Source organism: Dermacentor andersoni, chromosome 1 (assembly GCF_023375885.2).
Source record: "Dermacentor andersoni chromosome 1, qqDerAnde1_hic_scaffold, whole genome shotgun sequence".
Taxonomy (NCBI): Eukaryota; Metazoa; Arthropoda; class Arachnida; order Ixodida; family Ixodidae; genus Dermacentor; species Dermacentor andersoni.
The window spans coordinates 320,753,995-320,778,941 of NC_092814.1; the positions used below are offsets into that span (position 1 = coordinate 320,753,995).

A 24,947-nucleotide genomic window follows, 5' to 3' on the forward strand; every position below is an offset into this window, starting at 1 on the left:
ACAGATAGAACGTTGGGTGAAAGGTTGGATGTAATAAAAAAAAAAATCTGTTAAGCTGTGATCTTATCCCCGACCGCAAGGCAGTTCGGCGCCCGTATTCTCAAAACTCTGATGCTGGAGCAGGTGTCAGCCAATCGTGATGTCCGAAACATATTAGCGAAGGCGGCAGGCCAACGGTAAACAACAATTACGAAATAAAAGCTTTCATTAATTAAGCCCAAGGGCACATATTTACAAAAGGCTTTTATGCTAGAATTTTTTGTAACGGCAAACTCCAGCCAATCTTGGTGCTGAACAGGTTATTAGTGTAAAACGCTTACACGAACGAAAATTCCTGTGAATTGAGTCACGAATTTCCACCGAAAGGTGAAACAGTTGCGATGCCCACGGCTTTGCTCTTTGACAACGAACGAAAATAGAACACCAGGGGCTCCGGAACCTAGAGTGCAGTGGGGGCGAGATCCCCCACAGGTTCCATTGCAGGAGGGCACAGCTCTTCCCCCCCCCCCTTCCAGACCTGAAGGCAGACTCCCCTCTATAATACAGAGTCCTGAATATTTGGTTGCGCGTGTTCACAAAAAAACATATTGCACTCACGGCTGCACTGTTCTCGCTCAAATTTTGCAGAACGATCGCATTTTCTTGTCGACTTCGTTTAGTATAACGCTTGGCACGATTAGTCAGCTGTTCTTTTAGGACAAAAATGAGAAGCTGCTTTCGCCTATGGGAAAAATGGCGTCTGGAAAGCCGGCCCTGGCACAGACTTGAGTCGCCGCCTCCTGGCAGCAGCAGGAAGGAGCTGCTACCGCGTAAGCGGCCGATTTCAAGGTGCCGTTTGGTCTGCGAAGCAGCTCCTTCCTACTGCTGCCAGGAGGCGGCGACTCAAGTCTGTGCCAGGGCCGGCTTTCCAGACGCCATTTTTCCCATAGGCGAAAGCAGCTTCTCATTTTTGTCCTAAAAGAACAGGTGACTAATCGTGCCAAGCGTTATACTAAACGAAGTCGACAAGAAAATGCGATCGTTCTGCAAAATTTGAGCGAGAACAGTGCAGCAGTGAGCGCAATATCTTTTTGTGAACACGTGCAACCAAATATTCAGGACCCTGTATATTAAGGTAATCCTTGGTGTAACAAGAAAAAAAAAAAAAAGCTTCCGTTGGAGCCTGAGAACTGCATACTTGCCTTGCGGCAGGGCTTCTGGCTGATCTCGAAGGATGCTTTGAAAGCGCGCCTCTGGGCCGTGGTCAGGATGGTGCGAGGCCTCTTGGGGCCCCGGCGGCCGTCGGGCCGAACAGCGGCAGCGACCCCACCCGCCGCCGCACCCGGCTGCTGGCCGTTGGGGCCTCCGCCCGGCAGAGGACCGTTCTCGCCTGTGTGACGAGGAGACATGGTGGCCTTGTTACGCCTATTGCACACCACGCGCTGTCGTAGCCTTTCGCTGCGTCGCTGGTAGAATTGTGGAGATGGTTGTTGCGGTTTCGATCGATCGATCGATCGATCAATCAATCACTCAATCAATCAATCAATCAATCAATCAATCAATCAATCAATCAATCAATCAATCAATCAATCAATCAATCTTACTTTACCAAATAGAGTATTAACAAACACACAAAGTCATATCGTTCGTAAGTAGTGAACATTTTTGTTTAATGTGGGATAATATGGGTAAAGTGCATTATCAGGAACGTAAAGCGTGCTAATGAAAGTGCGTGCTGATTTGTTCTTGAGTGCGAGCCACGTATAGTAGTGCAGAACACCTTGTAACTTTCAAGTTCGCAAATTTCTCGGGCTTGTTGCCCTTAAAAAAAGAGAGAAATACAAAACAAAAGGTACACATTGTTGCACTCGTGAGTCAATTCGCATGTTCAGACGTTAAGATGGCCTTGGTCAGTTCATTGATATAGATCTGCAACACTTTTCGGAAATGGCAAAATGTAATCCGAAAGCTTATCGCTTCTTTTTTTTTTTCCTCAGCCTAAAGTAACCCTGTTATCAGAGATGGCAGTAGGTTGCGAAACGTTTTCTTTTTTTCATTGTTTAAAAAAAGGGCTTTACCATCGATGAAGAAAAGTGCGTGAAAAAATCCAACAGAAAACTTAACTAATGCATATACGGCTGAACACTGAAAGAGTTCCTTTCCGAGAAATATTCCGCTTCTTTTTGATACTTCTTTGGACTAGCCATGCGACTTAATCCGCATAATTTCTGTTGGTTATCCGATCGTTCGGCAAAATTCATCTGATCAACGTGACCAGAACAGTCGGGATCCAGGAAATCTACCGCGTTTGTGCTTTTTGTCGCCCTGCGCTTGTGGCCGTGAAAAGCATAGGAAAAATTACATTTCTCCAGCGGCTTTGGTGCGGCTGCCTTTGCGTCGGCTTGAAGGAACTAAACTTTTCATGGAGCCCCTGCTGTGCCGCGCAGTACAACGGTACAACTGCGAGGCCCGCATAAAAACGGAGTTGCCGGGCGAACTGACTGCTGTTACAAGGTAAGATGAAGTAGAGGTCCGAGCTAAAGAAATTATGAACATATTTTCAAATCATTGGAAATCACTTTTCTAACATAGCCGCCGACTGCGTTTGCCGAAACATATGACCATGAATGCAATCGAGGCGGTCGGCCTGCTTGAACATCGTCGGAAGTATAACGGTTCCTTGATGGTGCTTTCTCATTGCCGACTTTTCTTCTAAAAAAAAATTACAAACGCAGCCGACATGGATTCAGACACTTACGAAAGAAAACTAGGTTCCTTATGTCATAACTTGCTGGTCTCACCGGGCGGCGAACTCTTTATCAAATAACATAGCCGCTGATATTGAAGTACACGTCGAGCGCGAGCTCTGGTGTGAACTTCCATTACAGACAGCGTATCATGCGCTGTCGCGTGCAACTTTATCGTCCTCTTGTTCGGCCAGACATGGGCCGCGTGACAGCATAAACACTTGTCCAGCTGCAACGAGGTATTGATCGTTCGAAAGTTGGGCGTGTGAAAGTGAACTCCCGACAAAAAGGACGCGTTCAACTATGACAGTGCAGGCACCATTCTTCACACTTCCCGCACAGAAATGAGAAAGTGAGGTGTGTTACAATTTCAGAGGGTTCTATGGTAAATTAAGGGAAGCTCGCTTTTCCCGGAGGGATGCAACTTGCCAGACAAGAAAAGAAACAACGTATAATTAAATTCGACAAAAGCCACGTAGTTCCTCACTATATAGCATTGTGCCTGACGTTATATTTGAGCGCTGAATGACGCCTCTATAAGGAGCTGGCGGGAGTCAATGGAACCTGCAAAGGACGACGAAATTCTCGTGAACGACAACGTACATAACTTCCGCAGCCCAAGAGAATGGAACAGTCATTTCACCTGCGCAGTCAGTCAATAACTATTCCATCTGCCGTATACGTCCGTCGAGGTGTGAATGGTATTGCGCACATTGTATGTGGCATTATATATACACCGAAGTGAGGACTCTCTTCTCGGACTTGTCTCGTAGTTATCAGTTATACAGGAGAGGATTCACCGAATCAACAACAACAAAAAAGAAAGAAACTTGCTTGACACTCTCGTTAAACTTCCACATACAGACGTGGTCATTTTCACAAACGGTGCCAGCGATGGGCGCACCTCGCGCACGCCGCTCACTATAACATGGCTCATCGCAAGTGTGTGCGCGTAGAGGCGGGTACGACGCGTGGGGGGGGGGGGGGGGGGGGGGGTGCGCATACCTCTGGCTCCGGGCAGGGCGGCGTTCGGCGCGTGCGCGGCCGGGTGCTGCGGCGGCTGCGCCGGCTGGCTGTTGGCGTGGTGCTGCGCCATGGAGACGAGCGCCATCTCCTTCTCGAAGTCGGGCCGGCAGTAGAGCCGCGCGGCGCGCACCACAAACTGGTCGCCCTTCTGCAGGGTGCGGCCGCACACGACGCACGCGAAGCAGGCCACGTGGAACACGTGCTCCAGGGCGCGCATCACCAGCTCGCTGGGCGCGATGCAGCCCAGGCAGCCCGCGCACTTGACGCCGAACAACCTGCGCCGAGCGCCCGTTTGGGCACAGCTTAAAACAATGACAACAACAACAACAACAACAACACATTATGTTGTGGGTGTGTGGTGTGTGCGTGCGTGTGATTTCCCAAAAGTCTCCATTGCATCGCCCGAACATCGCCGACGGTTACAGTCGCCCCTGAAGGACGCGCGTGTCGTGGACGCTATTCGTTGTCTTTGTAAAGTTAGAATGACAAGAACAAAACAGTTCTGTTTTCTTCTACGAGGTGACATTAGAGGATTTGTAATAGCGATCCTTTTTTTAATTACTCTTGCCTGAGTAAGTATATTTCAGCTTTTGGTAAGTAGCTGGCCCTACAGAGGCCTATACGTACTTTCACTTTCTTTTTTCATTTAAGGTAAAGAAAACCAAGTATTGCTACCTCGTATTTCTTTTTCTTTCTTTCTTCTTTTTTTATTCTTTTTATTTTATTTTATTTTTTTTTTTTTGCCGCCCCTTATTCAGTCGGTACATCCACCGGGACAGTCAGAAGAAAAATACACGCATGGCGGATCCATTCGAATCTGTCGACCGACGTTTCTACGAGACAAATAAAATGCAACTAAATACAGAAAAACAAACAAAGTATTTGTTGTTTAGGTCGAAAGGACCAACAAATGTACCAGCCTTACCTTTGGAATTTCAAGGATCCAACGCACATCTACGATACGATTTTTAGGTGTCGTGTTCCAAGAAAATTTATCATGGTCTCCCCATGTGGACGCGTCAAGAACAGATGTATCTAGAGCCACTGGCATGTTAAATAAACCAAGATCACTCCTGCCGTCTGAAGCTAAACGCAATATATACTATGCACATGTGCACTCACGACTGATGTTCTGCTCTCTGGTATGGTCAACGACAACCGAGACAAACCTTCATTATCTTTTATGGTTGCAAAAGCGAGCCGTACGAGCAATTGTTAACGTCCGCTACGCTAAGGTGACTACTTGGGCATGTTGGTAGGACATAAATGCTGCTTTTTTGCCCAGAAGACGAGGATGAAGGAGAGGTTGAGACACAGGAGCGCTCGCGTGTCTCAGCCTCTTCTTCGTCCTCGTCTTCTGCGCAAAAAGCTGCATTCATGTCCTACACTGAGAACACTGCATCGTGCTTTACCAGATATAGCATGCTTCAGATAAAAAAATTGTTGAAACAAAAACTATCTGGAAACCCTACGCCAGTACCGAGCAAACAGAACGAATTTTCAGGAAATCTATCAAGTTAAGTAGTCCCCACATGAAGTACGACAGAGCTTAGTAGTGAAGACCAGATCACGCACAGGTTATGGTTCACAGAGGCTATGGCCACAAATAGCAGAACTCGTCAATATGTACCCTGCCCATATTACACTTAATAAATTCTAGAGTCTCTCCAACACAATTCAAGAAGCGAGTTAAAGCGCTATTTCTATTGGAGCAGATGTGAGATTTTAACGCCTGAGCCAATTCTCGGTGTTAACCTTGTGTATTATACTCTATTTTTATTTTCATTTTGTACTATGTGGATTTATTTCATTATTTGTATGTATTGTGTATTAGGTTCGATTTTCAGTGATTTTCATTCTGTACAAGGAACCGCATATTTCATTGTATTTCACTGTATTTACATTGATGTATTGTATGTGTCGGCATATAATGTGTAGTCATCTGCAAATAAGATTTGCTGCCGACGCTATCAGGGTGGCATAGCCTAGTCAGGCTCTTTCCGGGCCTTTTGCTGTGCCTGTGAGCCAATTTGTAAGAAATTCTCGCAAATAAGAGAGAAAGAAAGAAAGGCAAGTGATGAAAGCCTGACGTTTGTCCTCTACCAGTTAAACAAGCGTTCAAGAGCTTTCATTTTTTAACGGTGGAAACTGTTCTCATAGATTCTTACAACCGCAACGCAATATCGATCAGCTAGGAACGTTACTTCAGGAGAAAAAAAAAAGACACAGATAGAACACACATTTTACAACGCGTCCATTGCTAGCAAAATAGCGAGGATACTGATGCGTTACAGAATGAGTAACACATAGTGCTAGATTAAACCGGCCTCTCGCGCGTCATTACTATACTCAATATACTCACCATATGTATATATATATATATATATATATATATATATATATATATATATATATATATATATATTTCTTTACAGATGGTAGGTTCTGGGAACAAAGCCAACATTGTCAGCATCGAACAAGCTATAGAAGTGCCCAGTAGTCCACGGTTTGTTTGCGTTCAAACGCACTGCGTGAAAGCCTCGGGGTCTGAAAGTGCGTTGTGGACGAGCCTCTCCGTTCCCAGCACGTTGCCGCTCACGGCCAGAGCGTGACGGACGAGCCCCGTTCGGCTCCGGACACGGAGGAGTGCACCGCGCACGACCATGGAGGCAGAAAGCGACCGCAAAGACAGCTGCCGTGCGCCGGCGGAAATGCCGAGTCCGCAGGAGATCGCCTCGCGGCCGTGTCCACTGTTATACACGCACGAGTCCACGCATGAGTGATGCTTGTTTGCAGCGTCCGCATTGCCGTCGACGCCATTCCCAGCGGAGCATATGTCCGCCTTTATGTGCGGACGAAGCACCCTCGGTTCGGATAGTTTCTTCCTTCGCGTACGACTTTTCTGCACTTCTGTAAGTTTTTGGGTCGTGGGCAAAATTGTCTTGCGCCAATAAGCTTCCCTTATCTCCCTCCCCGCACCTTTATTGATAGACATCGTCTGTATGTTCATATAGCGTGCTAAAACATTGTGTACCACCCGCCGCCGTAGCTCAGTAGCTCAATGAGAATGAGGTCGCGGGTTGTATTTCCGAGCGCACCGACCGCCTTTAGATGGGGGCGAAATTCAAGAACGCTCGCGCACTTGGACTTAGGTGGACGTTAAAGGGCCCCTCGCGAGGCCACGTAGGAAATTTTGATTATGCACTGGAAGTTGCTACGTGCCCTCTAAAGAATGTCTTACCGCAAGTTGTTTTCAAATTACTTCATAAATAGCAGAAATAGAAATATTTGAATTCACGATTTGAGGAGGCCAGCGTCACCGCAAACATAGACACTCTCTCCACTTGCCCCGTCTGTAGTCTCTGCCAGCGAAATTCCTTCCCTACGTTCTCACATACGGGAGCCGGAGGATCGCGTGATGAATACGTCACGGGCCCCACCTTCTTTTTCTCTCTCTTCCGTTTTTACTGAGTGACGCACTTGCGGTGACGGTCTCTCGCGCGAGCTGTTACGTTTGTCTCGTTTCACGCAGCGGACGATTTTGCGCGCTCTGCACGAAAACACCTGATTAGCGGTATAAGTGAGTGCCACAATCACGAGCACTGAGGCAGGCGTGAAAGGATGAAAGAGCATGATCGCGGCGCAGGAACACAGTAGAAAATGACATAGCTTTGTTCTCGGCGCGCGCGATTGCACGACGTGGGAACAAGCAGACGAAAATGAAGTGCACCTCTCTTGCAACGGTACGAAGTGAAACAATAACATGCAGACATTCGGTTCGTGTGTTTTCATATTTTTTAAACTTTAACTCGTCCATTGAAGCACTAGATTATGTAAGCAAATAACTGATGTCGCCTTGAATAAGTTTCGAAGTCACGTGTCTCTGTGAGCGACGTCACAGCACTGTCATCTCTACGTTAGGCGCGCTTGCGCGTGACAGACGTGGACTCTCCGGTTAGGAGCGCGGCGCCCTCGAGGAGAAGGGCAAACGGCGTTTGGTCTGAAATTTAAGCTCTTTCCGCGGCACATAGGAATGTAGTACTTAGCAGGCACAATCGTTAGCGCACATTTTATGCATTGCGCCTCTTAACTGAAAAAGGCCAGACCTCCAGGGGACTCCAGGTGATTGAAATCAATCCCCAGCCTCTACACTACGGCGTCTCTTATAGCTACAATGTTGCTTTGGGACGTTAAACCTCGCGAATTTCTCAATCAAACCTTGCTCGCGCCACCAAATAGAAACTGTACGCCTGCATGCACAGAACGTTGTGCGTAAGCGCAGTGTATATATACAGACGCAGTGCATATATCACTGCTCCATCATATGTTTGTGCTTTTGGTGGTAACAGCTCGCAGCGCATGCGGTGGTGATGCGTTAATTAAGATGAAAGGTGTCGTCGGCTTCCGAAGTTGCTGCCTATCTCTGCTTGCAGGCACACAATCCCGGATGCGTATGGATGGGCGCCCGTCCGTTATACACATCTTGCCGTTCCTATGCCGGCGCGTGTCGTCAGCGCCACACGGACTCTATAGAATCGCCGGACGGTCTCAGAAATTGGCTGTGCTAGCCGCTCGTCACTTGCGGTGCACGCCGCTTGAGAGGAAGCGAAGTATCGATCCACCGCTTATTGATAGCCAGAGCGCCGGCATTCGGACAACTCTAACTAAAGCAGGAGCTGCCGGTTTTGCACAATTAACGCTATTTCTTAGTGTACGCAAATATTACGCATGCGCTAAACTCGTCAGACACCGCAAGTACGTTCACGTATACAGTCTACGTAAGGCACAGAAACTCAATATCGTACCGAGCTTTGCGCAATGAGAACAACGCTATTTCTTTGACACATACGTCAATTCGCTTGCGAACACTCTTGTAAAGCTATATATTAGCTCACGTTCCATAAAAAAATTGCTATAAGCACAAACGACATATACGACATGTCTACAACGTAAACTTCCGAAACGGTATTCAAAAACACCTCAAATGGCCTCTGCAGGCACCCAAGGTAATAAAACCCTGATCCTGCTCCTGAACACATTTATTCAACGCTTGTGACTGCCGCAATGTGCAAGTAAATTGACAAATATTCTCTTTTTGTAGCATACATCTTTCAACCTAATATTTGCAATAAAATTTAAAACATGTACAGCATAGCATTTGTGTACGCATAGCATAGCACGGGTGTACGCTGCAAGTGAAATGCTACGTCAATGTGTTCCGCATTTTGCGGCAATCAAAGGGGCAGAATACTTATGCGAGGAGATATACCAAACTACCCAGAGTGGCTGCGGCGGTTGTTTGACATGGTTCATGAGAACCGTCTTAAGCTATCTAGGTTATCTAGCAACACTGTATGAACCGTGATACGTCAGCTTTCGCCCATTTGATCTTCGAGAAAAACACATAGACGAACAACATATACATTCTTAAACAAAATTCCTCCCTTTTGGTCTTATCTTGCCACGCAACAATAATAGTCATCTGTCTTGTTCGTATTTCCTTTCTTTAATGCTGCGAGCCCCACTTTTTTTTTTTCTCTTCGCTTTTTTTTTTTCGGCGCTGCACACTTCCGCTGGCGGCGTGGCGCGCGCAGCGCATGATTTTGCGCGCTGTGCAGGACACATGACTAGCGGTATAATTCAGTGCTACACGAATACTGAGGCAGAACAGGCGGATCGCAGAGCATGATCACGGGCGCTGGAACACGGCAGGAAATGGCATACTTTCGTTACCTGCGCACGTGACTGCACGACCGTGCGAACAAGCAGACGAAGCGGAAGTACACCTCTCTTGCTTCGGTGTGAAGTAAAACAAAAAAAAAAACAAAAAAATGCAGACATTCCGTTTGTGTGTTTTATTATTTCTCCAAACATCAATTCGTCAATTCAAGCAACAGATCACACAAATAACAGATGTTGCCTTGAATAATTCTCGAAGTCACGTGTCACCACGAGAGACTTCACATTGCGGACACGACTACGTAGCCGCAGGCACACGACTACGTTACCGTCCGGCTTGGAGCCCGGTCGCCGTGAGGGAAAGGGAAAACTGCGTTCGAATTGAAATTTCAGACCTTTCTGCGGTGCGTAGCGATGTAATTCTTTGCAAACAAGATCGTTAGCGCGCATTGTATGCTCTGCACTTGCCAGTTCAAAATGACCAGACCTGGTGAGAGCGTAGTATGTTAGGCTAATTGGTATCCATATCGTACTAAGCAAAGCCAAACTTAAATTCAAATGAAGGCCACCCTGAGCACGGACAGTACGGCCATGTACCCTGCATTCGGTTCCCGTTAAAGAAGCCAAGGTAGTCCAAACTAATCCGGAGTCCCACGCTCATAATCTGATAGTGGCTGTGGCACGTTAAACCCCAGAATTTGTTATGTTTCTCTTTCTTTGCCGTTCTACAGGCAAGCTGATTGCGCGTCGCTATCGCATCTCTGGGAAACCTGCTTATTAAACATGCAAAACGAACGAAGTTCTTTGCAGTGCCTGAGCTAGTGAAATGTGAATGCACCGTCACGACGCTAAGCTAAAGCTGCCTAATTACCGCATCACCCAGTGCGCCTCTAGTTATTAACAGCAAAAGCATGCACATATACGATGCACTTTTAAACGGTGTGTATTTGTGCCGTCACTGTGAACAGCGTTATCTGCATACCGATACGTACACTTGCTTTGTTGTTGCTTAGTGGATATGGTGTTGGGCTGCTAAGCACGAGGTCGCGGGACCGAATACCGACCTCGGCGGCCGCATTTCGATGGGGACGAAAACATCAGTGTACTTATATTTAGGTGCCCGTTAACAACCGCAGGGGTCGAAATTTCCGGAGTCCCCCCCTATACGGCGTGCCTCATAATCGGAAAGTGGTTTTGGCCCGTTAAACCCCATAGTTTAAATTCTTTAACACTTGCTCTGTTGTGTACGTAAGTGTTATGCGCGCCCTCTATAAATGACACTCAAGAGAGTTAGCAGTATATCTAAATAAAAAAATATAGGCGTTGTCTGCTAATACAGCAGCCAGAGAAAAGAAAAGGAATGTTTATTCGCAAAAGATACTTTTGTCCACCGGCTAAAACATGTAATTTAATCCATGAGGCGCTGGGCCAGCCCTGGGCGAAATTAACCAGCGGCGTAGAAGGGATTTCCGATAATACGTGTACTTATTTCGATTTAATGCCCCACCCAAAGCTACAGCTCGGCAATGAAAAGGCCACCGTTGTTACAAGGTTCCATACGGACGAGTCAACGTCGAGTATGATGAACTATACGTCCACTTCCCGCCCGCGAGCTTCCGCTCCTAGGGGAAGATTCGAACGTCAAGCGCCGCCTCCTGTCTCGACTGAGCGCCCGCAAGGCCGCTCGCGTTGGGGCGCGTGCTACGCCGGTGCTTGCATTGACGCGAAGGCAAGCGCGGCCTCCGCATCCCCGCAAGCTTGGTATGCAGTATTTTTGTGCCGTCCATTGCCGCAACATCCTCGAAAATACGAAACACCGAGACCAGCTCGTGAAACTCGGCGTTTTTCAGGGAAATTCGCGGATGAGACAAGCGCCAAAGTGTAACGCAGAGTCAAATGGCGCTTTTTTTTTTCTTCTTCTTTTCACACGCCTCGTTATATCGTCCGTGTCGTGCGGTAAATAGAGCAGCCCTTACATACGCGGCGAAAAGATTTTGTAAGCTTCGTACACCCGGGTGCGTTCACTCAGCGCTGGGCCCTTTCAGGAAGAAGCACTCTGCAGGACAAGCGGATTAGAAACATTGTCGGGGTTGAGTGCACAATGCGTATTTTTTGAAACGCCGTAATTGCGGTAGCACGTTTCGGTAGCAACGCAAAGGGCAAACATGGTGGGTATTTTGCGCGACTTCTACCCGCGGTATGCGAGCCTGTGAGGTGGCCATCGCGCATGGTATTCTGCGCCGAAAAAAAAAAAAGAAATGACCACGCAGCCTGTACGTTGCCACAAAAAATTGGATCGGTCGTTTCTGAATGCCCTCTACAACGTAACGAAACGCACTTGGCCCTAAAGTAAATAATAAAATTTTTGCATAATTGAGCTTAGTTACTTACCGAATTAAGCGGCATATAAAGAATACTCTAAGGAGCGCCACCCGACGTAAAACCATATGTCGTTCTTTTCATTCAGCTGCGGTTAACCACTTTTTTTTTTAAATCCTTGGTTCAAGTTATGTGAAACACCCTGTATATATATGCAGTAATTTTTGCGCACTCAGTAGCCCAAGTATCAAGAATAAGTGAGTGGGCGCCCTATTGAATCACTGCGCCGGGGCATGGGTGACGGAATACACCGACAGTACACGAATGTTTGAAGCTAAACGTTTCATGAAGGCCCACAGAGTAAGCGAGTGACTAGCCACAATACGTCTCTGCTACGAGCTATTACAAAGTACAGAACATATACGATTCAAGCCTTGTGCGCAGCAAGTACAGAAATATTGCAAGTAAGCACAACCGGCAGGTAACCTAGGCAGAAAAAAAAAAAATAAACATTCAGATAGTGACCGCACCGAGGACGTTTAGCGACTCCGAAACACGACAAGTCGCTGCTTCAGAGTGGTTGGGAAATAAAGAACAATGAGCGAAGGACACTGAACCTGATTAACTTCAGAAACGGAAAGTTTGGAGCGCTTGTAATATATTTCTGCAACCCCCGCTCTTATAGTACAACCACCGTATTAAAGTATAATCCGTATACTGTTTGGACGAGCGCTTACATGTCCTCTGAATCTGTGGCGAAAGCTTCGTCTCGCCCATCCAGCCACCGCTTATGATATCCACCGAAACAGTGGCTTCCTGAGCCACACCGGGACCCACGCACATCTGCTGTAAATTCGAAGTCAACGGAGGCAGCGGCGCACTCGGGATCGCCGTGCAAAGAGTCTATAGACCGTTTTCAGCAGTGGCACACGGGCGCATCCATGTTTGACCACGTGATCGCACCGGCATGATTGGCCTTGGATTGAAGGCCAGCGAATCGGCCTGCAGGCAAAAGGAGACAGAGCGGCAAGCGCCGTTGTTTCAGGTCCATCGATGGATAGCGACTGGATTGTCGCAAAGCGTTGGGCCATGGTTCAACGAACATGTAAGTGAGCCAGTGTCATTTTAACGGTGTATGTGCTCGCACTGGAGCGCTCTGGCGCTCGAGCGTCGTGAATTCGCGTCCCTCCTTCGTGCCTTGCGATTCGCGTCCCGCCTTCGTGCATTCGCGCCGTTCACGTCAGTTCACTCGTCACTCACAGTTCTTTTTTTTTTTTTATCTTTCTGAGCGTAGTGCGGTGCATTTACGATAGTATCTCTTTGAAGTGGTTGCCCAGCATTGCAGACTTTGCTTGACGGTCTCGAATATTTGTGCTTGAGCGCCGAGTGAAAAATTGTGTTCACTCGTGTGTTGACATCTCGCGGGCTAGTATTTTAGCTTCCCGTATATGTTAAGGTAAATGCTTATCTGCCTCGATACCGGTGTAATGATCGCTGTGGAATTAACCAGTGCGGCGGAGACGCAATACTTTCGCGTAGTTGACTTCATAGCTGCAGATTGTGTTCGTTGAATGTTACAACTGGATGCCCCCAACGGGTATTGTTTCATTGTAACACCCTATGACACGGGTACTTTCGATCGCGGTCGAGCCGATCCAGATCGGTTGCTGCTACACAGTCACTTTCGATCGCGATCGAGTCTCGATCCGAATCCAGTCGATCGTGATGCACGCGTCGTGATCGAACTGCCCGATTGCGATTGCAGACCGGCTTAAGCAGCTTCTAGTTCACTGTGTTATAAAACGAGGTACAAAGAGAAAGAAAGAGAGCCGAAGAAATAAACCCCTAGAAAAGCTGTTTTAACCAACAGTGCAAAAAATGATTTTTTTTTATTTACGTACACTTTCGTCAATCTTTGTCTCTAGCGTCGACACCATGCATTTAGTTCTGAGTTGCTGATAATCAGAATCGGCGGACGTGGCACGTATTTTATCTAAAATAATGAACGGAAGACTTATTTTTTCCAATAAGGGCATTATGCAATTTGACCACCTATTAGGCACGTTTATTATTTGGGTCAGACTTATACGCAGTTACACTTTAAGCTTTAGAGCTCAACCAACACGGTCCGGATCCTTGGGCTGCATAGTAGCGATCATTTTCGAATTCGATCGAAAGTCCGAGCCGGCTGGGCTCGATCGCTACCGAAAGTGCCCATGTGACGGGTGCATAACTGGCTATAACTCAAGCGTTTTATAAATGACAGCTTCCATTTCAACCTTTCAAACTCTTCATAGAAAAGCAACACGTGCTTAGTAATCCAATCAATATTTATTAATTATCGTCACTCTAAAGCTATAATTTAGAAATTGAAACGATGAGTTTAATATCAGACTGTATCTATCGTGTTTAGTTCTTTCAACCATCGGCCATATTTCTCGAACAGTAAATAAATGTCAGCTTTCGTTAGTTTTTTTTATTTTTCATTACCGCAGTACATACAAATTTTTCGCCCGTTTCAGTTGCCTGCGAATACATGGTGAAGGCAATCGATCGAGGGAAGCCCGCAAAGAAAGGGCCACGGACATGGCAGTCCTGACTCAGCAGCCGCGTGTGCATTTCACACACCGACGTGTTCCACAGCTTAATGTCTCCATCACAGTTCTTGCATTCGACCGCAGCGCCATGTGGTTGCTCAGTGGCTATGGTGTTGGGCTGTTGACCACGAGGTCGAGGGATCGAATCCCGGCCACGGCAACCGCATTTCGATGCGGGCGAAATGCGAAAACACCCGTGTACTTAGATTTAGGTGCACGTTAAAGAACCCCAGGTGGTCAAAATTTCCGGAGTCCTCCACTACGGCGTGCCTCATAATCAGAAAGTGGTTTTGGCACGTAAAACCCCATAATTAAAAGAAAAGAAGTTGTGCAAAACTTTGTTTTACGTTGCCCGACCGCACACAGCGTTCAGCGAACAGGGCTTGACAGACGCTGCCGGCTGCGCTTTCGTGGCGGAGCAATGGCACTTTCGCTTCGCGTCCAAGGCCACGGATATTCCAAGCGCGCGACGCGCTGGTGGCGCCACCCAATTTCAATTGCACAAACCGGCTGCTCCAAAGCGCACTACAGCGGCACACAAAACATGCTTCGGCGTGCATTGGAAGGCGGCCTAGCGGCAGCTGTTCGCTGCACAGCATGAATCCTATGTTGTACTTTTTTTTTGTTGTGATACAAAAAGTGTAGGCTAAAAGATGCACACTGAAAAACAAAAAACCTCTTTTGTCGGTGTACTTGCGCACGTTATAGACACAAGCTATAAAGAAATATGAGGGTGAAAAGGAACATTGTACCTTGACTATACTCAGTGTGGTTGTCTAAGGTGGCTTGTAATTATTTTCCGATGGTCGGTTCGTTCACCAAGCATACAATAGAAATGTTCCCTCCCCTCTAACGAAACCTTTTATATATAGTTATCGGATACAAGCGGAGGCTTCAGCCTCCTGCACGTCAAGACGACCCCTAGACTGTTTTTTTCCCTCAAGACGTAAATACATAAACAGGTCAACAGAGTACATTGAATAACGGCTCATACTTTCGCGTGCGGTACTAATCTCCAGCTCGTGGACAGCGATAGGCACTCTCAACGCCCTTTCAACCTAGACTGCATTTTCTCTCTCGTGACATCACCTTCTACTGGAGCTGGTATTATTTTCAATAGAGCTGTGTTTCGAGGTTATCATGCTTTTTATGTTGAGACAGGGCGGATATTGGCATTTGATTGTGTACTATCTTGATTTGGGTTACGTATTTTGCGCATCTATGGACCAGCGCAGGCCACTAAGTGTAATGATTTTTTTCGTGAACTCGACGTGCATTTCTTGGGTGGTGGTCACGTTGTGCTTGTTGGCGATATAATTGTGCTTTAAACACGCGAGCAGATGTACAAGGCCCGGGCTAGGGTCGACCTGATTGGTACGCAAGGGAGTTGCGCAATCTCGTCCAGCACTTTTCGTTGCCGGATATATATACTTTTTCATGGATCTGCATGTGTGAGGACGTGGCGATGCGGCGCGTCGTCAAGCAGGTTAGACCGAGGTCAGACCTCACAATCTGACGCGATAACTTTATCTTCATTTTCTGTTTGTATTTCCGATCACAGACCAGTTAGCCTTGAAGTTTGCTTCCCTCTTTGCTCATCAGTAATGCCTTGGCGCCTCGACATCCGCGTTCTAGATGACGCGCGCTCGCGCTCTCTTGTTCGTGGAGTCTTGCGTGCCTCTCTTTCTGGATCTGATCCAGAACCATTGGACGCACACAGGGTGCAGTGGCATCAGCATTGTTCAGTTGAAGGACGTGCACTCAGGTTACGTATGTCAGAAGAAGTGGCGGATACTGCCACGAAGCTCCGTGTTGCCCTTCGGGTCAATCGACTGACCCCGCTGATGCGGTCATGGAACCTTGCGTGAGCTAAAGCGTGAGCTACGAAGACGTTTACAACGCCTCATCGCAGCGTCGTCTTTGTCAGTTGCTGCTTAGCGATGCCGAGATAAAGCGTGTGCACACCCTCAAGTTCTGCGCTTTGATAGAAACTCGCTTTTTAGACAGTCGAATGCATTCGGTTCTGCGGCCACAAGAGCACTCCCTGTTATGCCGCCTCCCGCGTGTGATTATTCGATGTTTGTAACGCATTTTCGAAATATGGCGCGTACGGCTATGCAAATGAATCGTAGTACTCAAGGATCTCGTACAATGCTTAGTAGGCTGCCTCAGGTTCCACCTGAGTTTGTTGACCGTCTTTGTGCACGACCGTCAGCTGATGCAGTGAAGGCGGAAGTATCTTCCATGAAGCGTGGCTCGTCCCCAGGGCCGGACGGGTTACCCGTTGAGTTTTATATAACCTTCTGGGAATATATTGGTGCCACTTTCGTGTCTTTTGATTATCAGTCGTTGCTTTGAGAACTTCGAATTCCCAGCTAGTTTTTTTGCGACGGCCGCACTGCACTGATACCTAAGCACGATCCATCATTTCATCCAGAGGAATGAAGGCCAATCACGCTTCTAAACGTTGACTACAACACCTTCACAGCTGTTGTCACTCGACGCTTGGGAGCCTGATGCCTTCATTAATAGGACACCATCAGGCATTCTCGGTCCCTGGCAGAGAGATAGATAGTCTCTGGTTCGTCATACGCGTGACATAATGATGCACACCCTGACCAGGTTAGCACGTGGTCTGTTGGTTTCACTAGATCAAGAAAATGCATACATAGCTACATATTTAGTGTACTGACCTCATTTGGATTTTCATCAAATTATTAGGAAGGCCTATTCAAATATCCGAAGTACGTTGTTTCTTGGTGGTCATGAAAGTACACCATTCCCCGTTACTCGTGGTGATGAGCATTTGTAATCAGCCTTGAGCCATTTCTGCACTCGGTACTGAGAGACCCTTACGTGCGTGGTCTTCCACTGCCTGGTAGCGGTGTTGTAAAGGTTACAGCCTTCGCCGGACATCACATTGTATCTCAGGAATGAAGATAGCTTATGAAGATAGGCTTCGAATTTTCACTGAGTACCGGAATATGACTACCGGTTTCACTGAGTACCGGTGCTTCACTTAATTTCTCAAAATGTCGTTATGTGTTCACTGATTCCCCACAGACACGCCTAAGTCCCTGTCCCCTTTTCCGTCTACAAAACAGTGATTATATTCGTATTTTAGGCCTTGATTACACTTGTGATGACATATCAGGCTCTGTGTGGCTCTTAGTTATTGAAGATGTAAGCCAAAATATTCAGGATGCTCAAGCGTACGATTTGCCCCTATTAAAAAGAAGGTACTTAGCACAATCTATATTTTGTGGCTGAGTGTGGTACGTTTGTCAGGTTGTACAGCCACCATTACGGGTTACTAGGCCCTTGCAGTCCCTTCTTGGTTCCTTCTTCTGGTCGGGCAGTACAGAACTGGTCTGTCGCGCGGCGCTTGGGCAACCGCGCTCTCGCGGTGGGTTCGCGTTCCCATCCGCGTCTGTCCGCTGCCGGCTGCGTGCTCTGCGATTTTTGATCCGTCTGTTACAGCGTGATAAGTGTCCTGCGCGTAAACTCACCTTCTATTTCCTTGGCACGAAAATTCGTTTCATGTTACCGGGCATGCACTTAAATCGCGGACCCCAAGTGTTAAACGCACCTGCATTTCACTCTACGGCCGTGGCATATTATTGCCACATACAACAGGTATGTTCCGATGTAGGCGTTCTTGAAAACCGTGTTGTGGATATGATGTCAGCCTTAAGCAGCTTCCTCCGGTGTGTCGTGGGTTGCGATAACAGCGTCCTTTCTGCCTGACCACCTACGCGATTTCATGTGGCGTCTAGGGTGGCAAGTGCTCCCGACGCGTGACAGACTAGAGCGGTGGGGCATAGTCCCATCTTCGTTGTGTCCCAATCGCCCCCTTCAAGAATCCAGCAAGCATGTGCTGCTGTAATGCGTCGTTGCTTGAGTATTTTGGAGGGTCGTGCATGCTGGTTTCCGAGGCCTTGTATTTAACTGCTTTATTATGTCTGGTCGATGCTCATAGTCGCTTCCCGCGACTTTTAATTGTTGCGGGGGCCTTTTGCCTATGACGTAACCGGTGCGAGGCAATTGCCGCGGAGCATCATCGCCGCACTCTGTTTCCACTTCTGGAGATGCTCTACGCTGAGCTACTGTCGTTTCTGTCAGAGGAGTTGTTATTCCTTGGGGTAGAGTAGTTCCTTCGCATTGGTCATGCCGTTTCCTGTCGATGGTTCATGAACGCGTATGGCTTAATTTTCGACCAGCCTGGTCCTTATAGCCAGGCCATCAGAAGTATTCAATTAATGTATATTGCATGTAGGTGCCCGCATGCGTGCTCTCTATGCATGATCATTTTTGTATATACACGTCTCATAGAATCACTACAAAATTATGTAAAGTGCCTCTGTCACATCATCATTGTACATAACCATTGTGCACACTGTATATGTTTAACATTGTTTTATATAATGTGACAATTAATTAACGTGTAACAGTGCGTTTCCGGGGGTCTATGTGGCTATACGTTAGTGTGGACTCGAACACTTCTTTGAAAACGTACTTTGTATACAATGCTTCATACTTTGCATATTTTATCGTCCTAGTGGTATTGTGCCATCATTGTGACTCACTGTTCGTATCGTCTTTTGTTGAAAGAAACCTTTTTTAAACACTTCGATCTCCTTGAGGCTCATATCAGTTTGTTTGTTTGCAAAGTGACCCTCAAATGCGGCAACAAATAATCAAAATTAGATCATGAGCCATTCGACTCTGTGAAGGAGGATCACCAGCGAAGCTGTGTAGCACACGACAGAGAGGTGACACAGAATTTTGGACAAATGCACGTACACATTTATTGTCTTGATCGATGGTCATCGTGACGAAAGGTACACACATACATTTAATTTTTACATTCGCGTTCATTCGTGTTATACATTCGCTATATACATTCGTGTTTTCATTTCGCGATGTATCGAGGCAAAGAATTTGAGACCGAAATCACCGCACCGACTGGCAGTGGGCTAGTGCCGTCAGCGCCATCGCAGGAGGAGGGGCAGCATAGAAACGCTGGCATGATGAATGGCAACGGAGCCAGCTGTGCAAGAAGACGACGACGACGAACGCGCGAGCAGTGCCACGAGCCATTGCTGATGATGATAGTTTTGCTCACACAGGTTTGTTGACGGACACGAAAGATACACCGAGCCCCAGCCGTAAACAGCTTGGCTGTAATACAAGAACGCTCGCAAGCGCACGTGTGCGCTATACGGTAAAGAAATGGCGTTCTAATTGCGCAAGTTCCACACGCTATTCGGTTTCTTTATCTTGCGTAAACTACGCGAACGTATTTACATTGTTTGGCGAGATTAGCGTACGTAACACTTACGTACACTTCAAAATAGCGTTGGTAGACACGGCAGCTCCCGCTCCAGTGCGAATTGTCCTGATGCCTGCGCTCTGGCTATGGTTGATTGCCAATAAATGGCGAATTGATGTTTCTCTTCCTCTTAATTCCCATGAATCTGCAGGCAGCACAGTGAAGGATGTTTCCGATAAAGCGAAGTGTTCTTAGGAGCTTGCGAGGCCCTTTCCCATCCTTAACCTTCATCCTCGCGCTGTTCACGTCCTCCCCGAGGAACATTTGTACTTTATTCTGCGCCGACCTGGGAGGATGTTAGAAGTGAGTCAAAATGCTTCAATATAACAGAAATATACTAAAGTTGTCAAGAACACAGTAAACGATGGGTACTAATGTTTATTATCGTGCTGCAGAGGGTTGTTATTCTAATCCTAATGAACGCGGCGATCACGTCGCTGGACAATGCGGCAGGCCAGCAATCGGTGCGCGCGAACAACTCCTGCGCTTACGAACGGTTTTGAAAATCTGGTCTGTGGTTGGAATGTAGCAGCGCCGTACTGCTCAGTGTGCCCGACGGTGGTATATAGTATGTCGGCTACCGGACCTGTCGACATGCACGGTTTCGCAGTTGACGAAGATAGGCGCGAGGAGACTTCTGGCTTTCGACCAGCTCGTTGATTTTAGCTTGCAAGACAGGCAATGAGTGGCCCAAATTTCGGGCCTTTGGTATGCCTAGAGTTTAACGGTTCATGTAGTCGCCGTTGTACGAATAATTTTTTCGTACGAAGCATGCAATCTTTCCGCAACAAGAAGTAGAATGCAATGAAATGAGGCACGCAGTCTCATCCGTGGGCCCGCGGGCCACACCACTTCCATGGCACACGCGAAAGCGTCTATACCAATGTACGAAACGTCTATACGAATAGCCTGGCTTTGAGCGCTGCGTTTCCAGCAGCCACGGTCCGGCTCCTCGGTTCGGGACGGCGGCGGTCCCCGCCTGGAGGCTCGGCTCCGCGCGCCCCGGCGTTTAATTAAAAGCGGCGGTAGGCGCTGCTCTCGGCGCCGAGCAGCGTCAGCGGAAGCGCCATCTGCGACGGAGACACCAAAGCGGCACGATCGGAGACGCGGCTGAAGCTTCTTCGAGTCTGGGCAGCGCCAACGCTAGGTACAGGACGAAATAAAGAGAAATAAATACGCGCAGGATGAAACATGCGCCGATAACGGAGGGCCGAGGACCAGAGAGCAGACACATCCTGACAACGCTCGGCAACATGAGTGCTTGAATTAAGTATTGACACTTTCGAAGGGATATCATGTGTCCTCCCCAGTCACCTTTGTGCACGTGACAATATATTCTATTACGTCAAGTGTAACGCGTATACACCCAATAGAGGAGGACATAGCAGTCTTATTACGGGGGCTCTGTTAAAGGGAGTTCCACACTAGTTATCGCGCGGCGTCGGTGCAGAACACCGACGGCGGCTTGTGACGGCGTGTTGAGTATCAAATGTCAGTAAACAAACAGCCAGCAGCGCTGCCTGCGTCGGAGCCCCTGAGTATGACCAGGGCTCGGGTGAGAAAGCGCAGCCGGACGCCGGCGTCGGTGATGCGCTATCACACAGCCACCACCGTAGCCCGACCTGACCGTGGGAACGCGCAGTACGACCTCGACGTTGGTGAACCCGGTGCAGGACGCTGGAACATGGCGTCAGAAATAACGGGTTTGAAAAACTCAGGCGAACGTTCTTCCAGCCTGGCGACCACGACGCGTCCATGCCGCGGTGGTGCTCGGGGTTCGTGTTTCGGGGTTCGATCAATGGCGACTCGAAGGGTTCATAGCCTACGACGCCGCCTGCCTAGGAAGCGAGAGGTTTCATCGGAGAGCGTCGCGGCGCCGTGTGAGCAACGATCCACAGTGTGCAACTGTAAATCTGTGACGTGTGCTGCTAGCAAATCTCAAGAGAAGAGATTCACTCTGGGAGCAGTAGCGCTGACTCGAGCGACCAACAGTGGCTGGAGGCCTCATCAAGGATGGAACCTACTCCGGGAAGACCAGTTCGCTTTCCTGGAGAGGGAGTCACTACAATAATTGGAAGCTAATGCGAACAATGGTGTTAGAGAAAGGATATCACAAATGTACATGGAAAGAATTGAGGAGCAACAAGGTTTGAGACCGGCTAATTTGTATCATGTTACTACAAATTACAAGGCGCTTGTCTTCGTCTATTTTTATCTTCAGCGCCCCGGTGTGCGTTGTAATTTGTAGTTATCGGGGATACTGGCAATTAAAGAAGAATGCAATCTCCACAGCTTGTCTGACGACCTTTTTCAACGTGCTGGCAGAAAAAAAAACGAAGTGGAAACATAAGTACTTGGGTATAGCGATAGTACACTATGTTTAGTTGGACGTACGTAACAAGCCTGCGTGCGCTGCAAGGCTGCGAGAGAGAAGTGCGCATGCGCAGAACAGAACGCATCTATTTCACGGATGCGTGCATACACCCATAACAAGATTGGTGCGTAACGCACGGCTTAGTGCGTGACACATAAAAATTCACTGACAATTACGATACTCCCTAATGTAAAATTTGAGCGTAGCTCTAGACATGTTTTCATTCCGCGATATATTGGCGGGCGCGGGCAATCTGTCGCGTGCGGCACGTTTCAAACCGAGCAAAGTGTGGCGCGACTGCCTTGCTAATCGGGAGATCGTGAGAGGCAGCGCGTGGCTGAAGCGTTGGCGCGATTCACAGCAGCCGCCACAGACAGACCTCCGCTCATGCAGCACTTTGGTGAACAAACGACGTGGAGAGTGCCTCGATGCGCACGCTCCCGCGAACGGAGCGGAGGCGAGCGAGCGCATCGAGGCACCCTAAGGATGCGCGCAACTCTGGCGTCATCTCGTAGCCATCGTCGCCATAGTCCCTCTTGCGCAGCACTATACGCTTTTCTTCTCACGCTTTCGCGATACCCTCCTCCTCCGCTTTCCGCCTCATGGTTCCACTACACACTCCTTCTCTGCTTTCCTCTTGGCGCTATGTTCGCCCTCGCCGCCTTTCATCACCGGCTACGCTCCGCGTTCGCTCTCATCTTTCGCTGTGCGCGTTCGCTCGATTACGAGCTACGATGCCCACTTTCGCCGCAGGAACGGGGGCGCCTAGGAACTGCGCTCTAATAAAGACTCAAACAATGCATACAGCCAACGCCGCCGCTTGACTTGGATGTTTGTGGCCGTTATCATGTCCTCCGCGATTGTCCGGCGCGAGGATCGCAGAGGCCACGCCATTAGAGAAACTGAGTATACTTCTGACACTTGGCGGCGCTGAGAAGCATTAAAAAAAAACGCGTACACATGGTATATGACCTGTCTAGTTGAGCAAAACGTATCACTGGTCGTTAAATTAAAGTGTTGTGACGCCCTTCCTTTGCAGCTGACGCAACGTATTGTGTACTACGTACGCATGCGCTGTCTACACGCTCAGCTAAAAGTGTATAATAGTTCACTAGATATGATGACGCAGTGCAAAGGCTTGGGTAGATTTTGCGCACTGGAAATATAGACCCTTATAGGACCTGCAATATTGTGAGAACTCCCTTATACAGCTTCGCTGTCTTTGATGTATGAGTTGTTCGGATTGAGGCAAAGGTTTTTTAGAGTAATTTCCCGGAGTTAAAACATTATGTATAAGCTGAGGCGCATAGAGAAGCCAGGACGGTAAACGCGAAAAAGATGTGCTGTAAAGTGTGACTGGAAGCCGAAGCTAGTGAGTGGATATAAATTAATACGGGTCTTTACGTCTCAAAACTGTGCGGTGGTTAATGGGGGCCGGCGAACTAATTTGGCATACAAGCATTTCTTGAGGAGTTACCAGGAGGATGACAGAGAATGACAAGAGGATGACTGACATCCTGTTTCCAAAAGGATGAGAAATAGTGAATGATGAAAAAAAAAAGTACTGCTGCTCGCTGATCCCGCAAGGAATATGATTGCTGTGTGACTTACTGGCGAATAGTATCGACAAAAACACATGCAAGTTTGCTGAGAGAAGCTTTGTTTCATTTCGAATAGTCGGGTAAAGACGACGTGCCGGCGGCCGACGCAGCGTGGGGTCGACCCTACATTTATGAGCTTGGCGGCGAGCGCAGTGGCGGCGTGCAATATATGGCCGATAACGAGAGTGCGTTCTACCTCCTGCAAGCCGATCACCGATATCTTGCGGCGATAAATATAAAGCATGTTGGCGATGAAAAAAAATGCTGAAGCTTTACGTGCGGAAGCCACTATCTGGTTATGAGTCATGCCGTAGTGGGGGACCCCGATACAATTTTGACACCCCTGAGATTCTTTAACGTGCGCCCCATGCGGCCGCCGGGGCCGGCCGGCATTAAAAGCGCGACCTCGGGCTCAGCAGCGCAACTCCACAGCTACTGAGCTACCGCGGCAGGTTCGGTTATGCGTCTATAAATGCTATGCGCTAACACGGGCTCGACCTTATAAAGCGTCACTCGCATGCTCCCCAACCTATAGGGGTAAGCGGATTAGTAAGCGCAACCAAAGCCACCTGTGACACTTTCATTGTAGCAGCGGTCCATACAACAGCTAAAACAAGGACTATATCATATTCCAGCTACGAAATAGCGATTCCAGTCCATGATAAGGTGGTTGATAAATCTTACTACCTTAGGCGAGAGCGGCGATAGGCAAGGCTGAATTTTACGGGTCAGGCGGTGCTGCGACTTGGCAGCCGACGCTAGTTTCTTTTGACTTTCTAAGCGCCCGCTTACGCGCCTGCACGGTCGCCACTTTCGGCAGACATGTCGAGCGGGATTCACCGGCGTGCAGTGTGCAGCATGTTGTGGGAATAACAATAAAAAAAAGCAAAGAACAAACCATGCAGGCTGCAACAGATGGTCGGCGAAGAAGAGACGCACGCGTTGACGGCGCTGCGAAGTGGCAAAAAGACACGCGGAATTGAGAAAGGAAATGAGAAATAAACAAACGACAAAGCTCTTGTGCGGGTGGAAACTGCGAAGACATTTCGGCAGATGGCAAAAGAAAGATATGAGCTCGTTTCCAGTCAACACGACGCATATAATGTCTCCCTAAACGGCGCCTTTTATGCTGAACAGCAGGAACAAAGCGACGGAGGAGAAGGTTGACGCAGATGCGAACAGCGCAGCGCATCGCCGCTCTGTTGCTTTTCCTGATTTGCTTCGACTAAGAGTAAACAATGTCGCGTCACAGTGCTACGAAAACGGGATATAGCTGACATCGTAGGCACACGC

At 48.1% G+C, this 24,947-nt stretch overlaps 1 protein-coding gene across 1 annotated transcript in view; it reads right to left on the reverse strand.

The window, feature by feature from the left end:
- The window catches only part of LOC126516700 (LIM homeobox transcription factor 1-beta-like), a 250,506-nt gene that overhangs the window by 26,941 nt on the left and 198,618 nt on the right, over nucleotides 1-24,947 (reverse strand). Inside the window, exons 4-5 of the mRNA XM_050166798.3 lie at nucleotides 3,732-4,027; nucleotides 1,182-1,369 (exon numbers count right to left, since the gene is read on the reverse strand). Of these exons, the coding sequence (XP_050022755.1) occupies nucleotides 1,182-1,369; nucleotides 3,732-4,027 (484 nt within the window). The remainder of the gene's footprint in view (nucleotides 1-1,181; nucleotides 1,370-3,731; nucleotides 4,028-24,947) is intronic.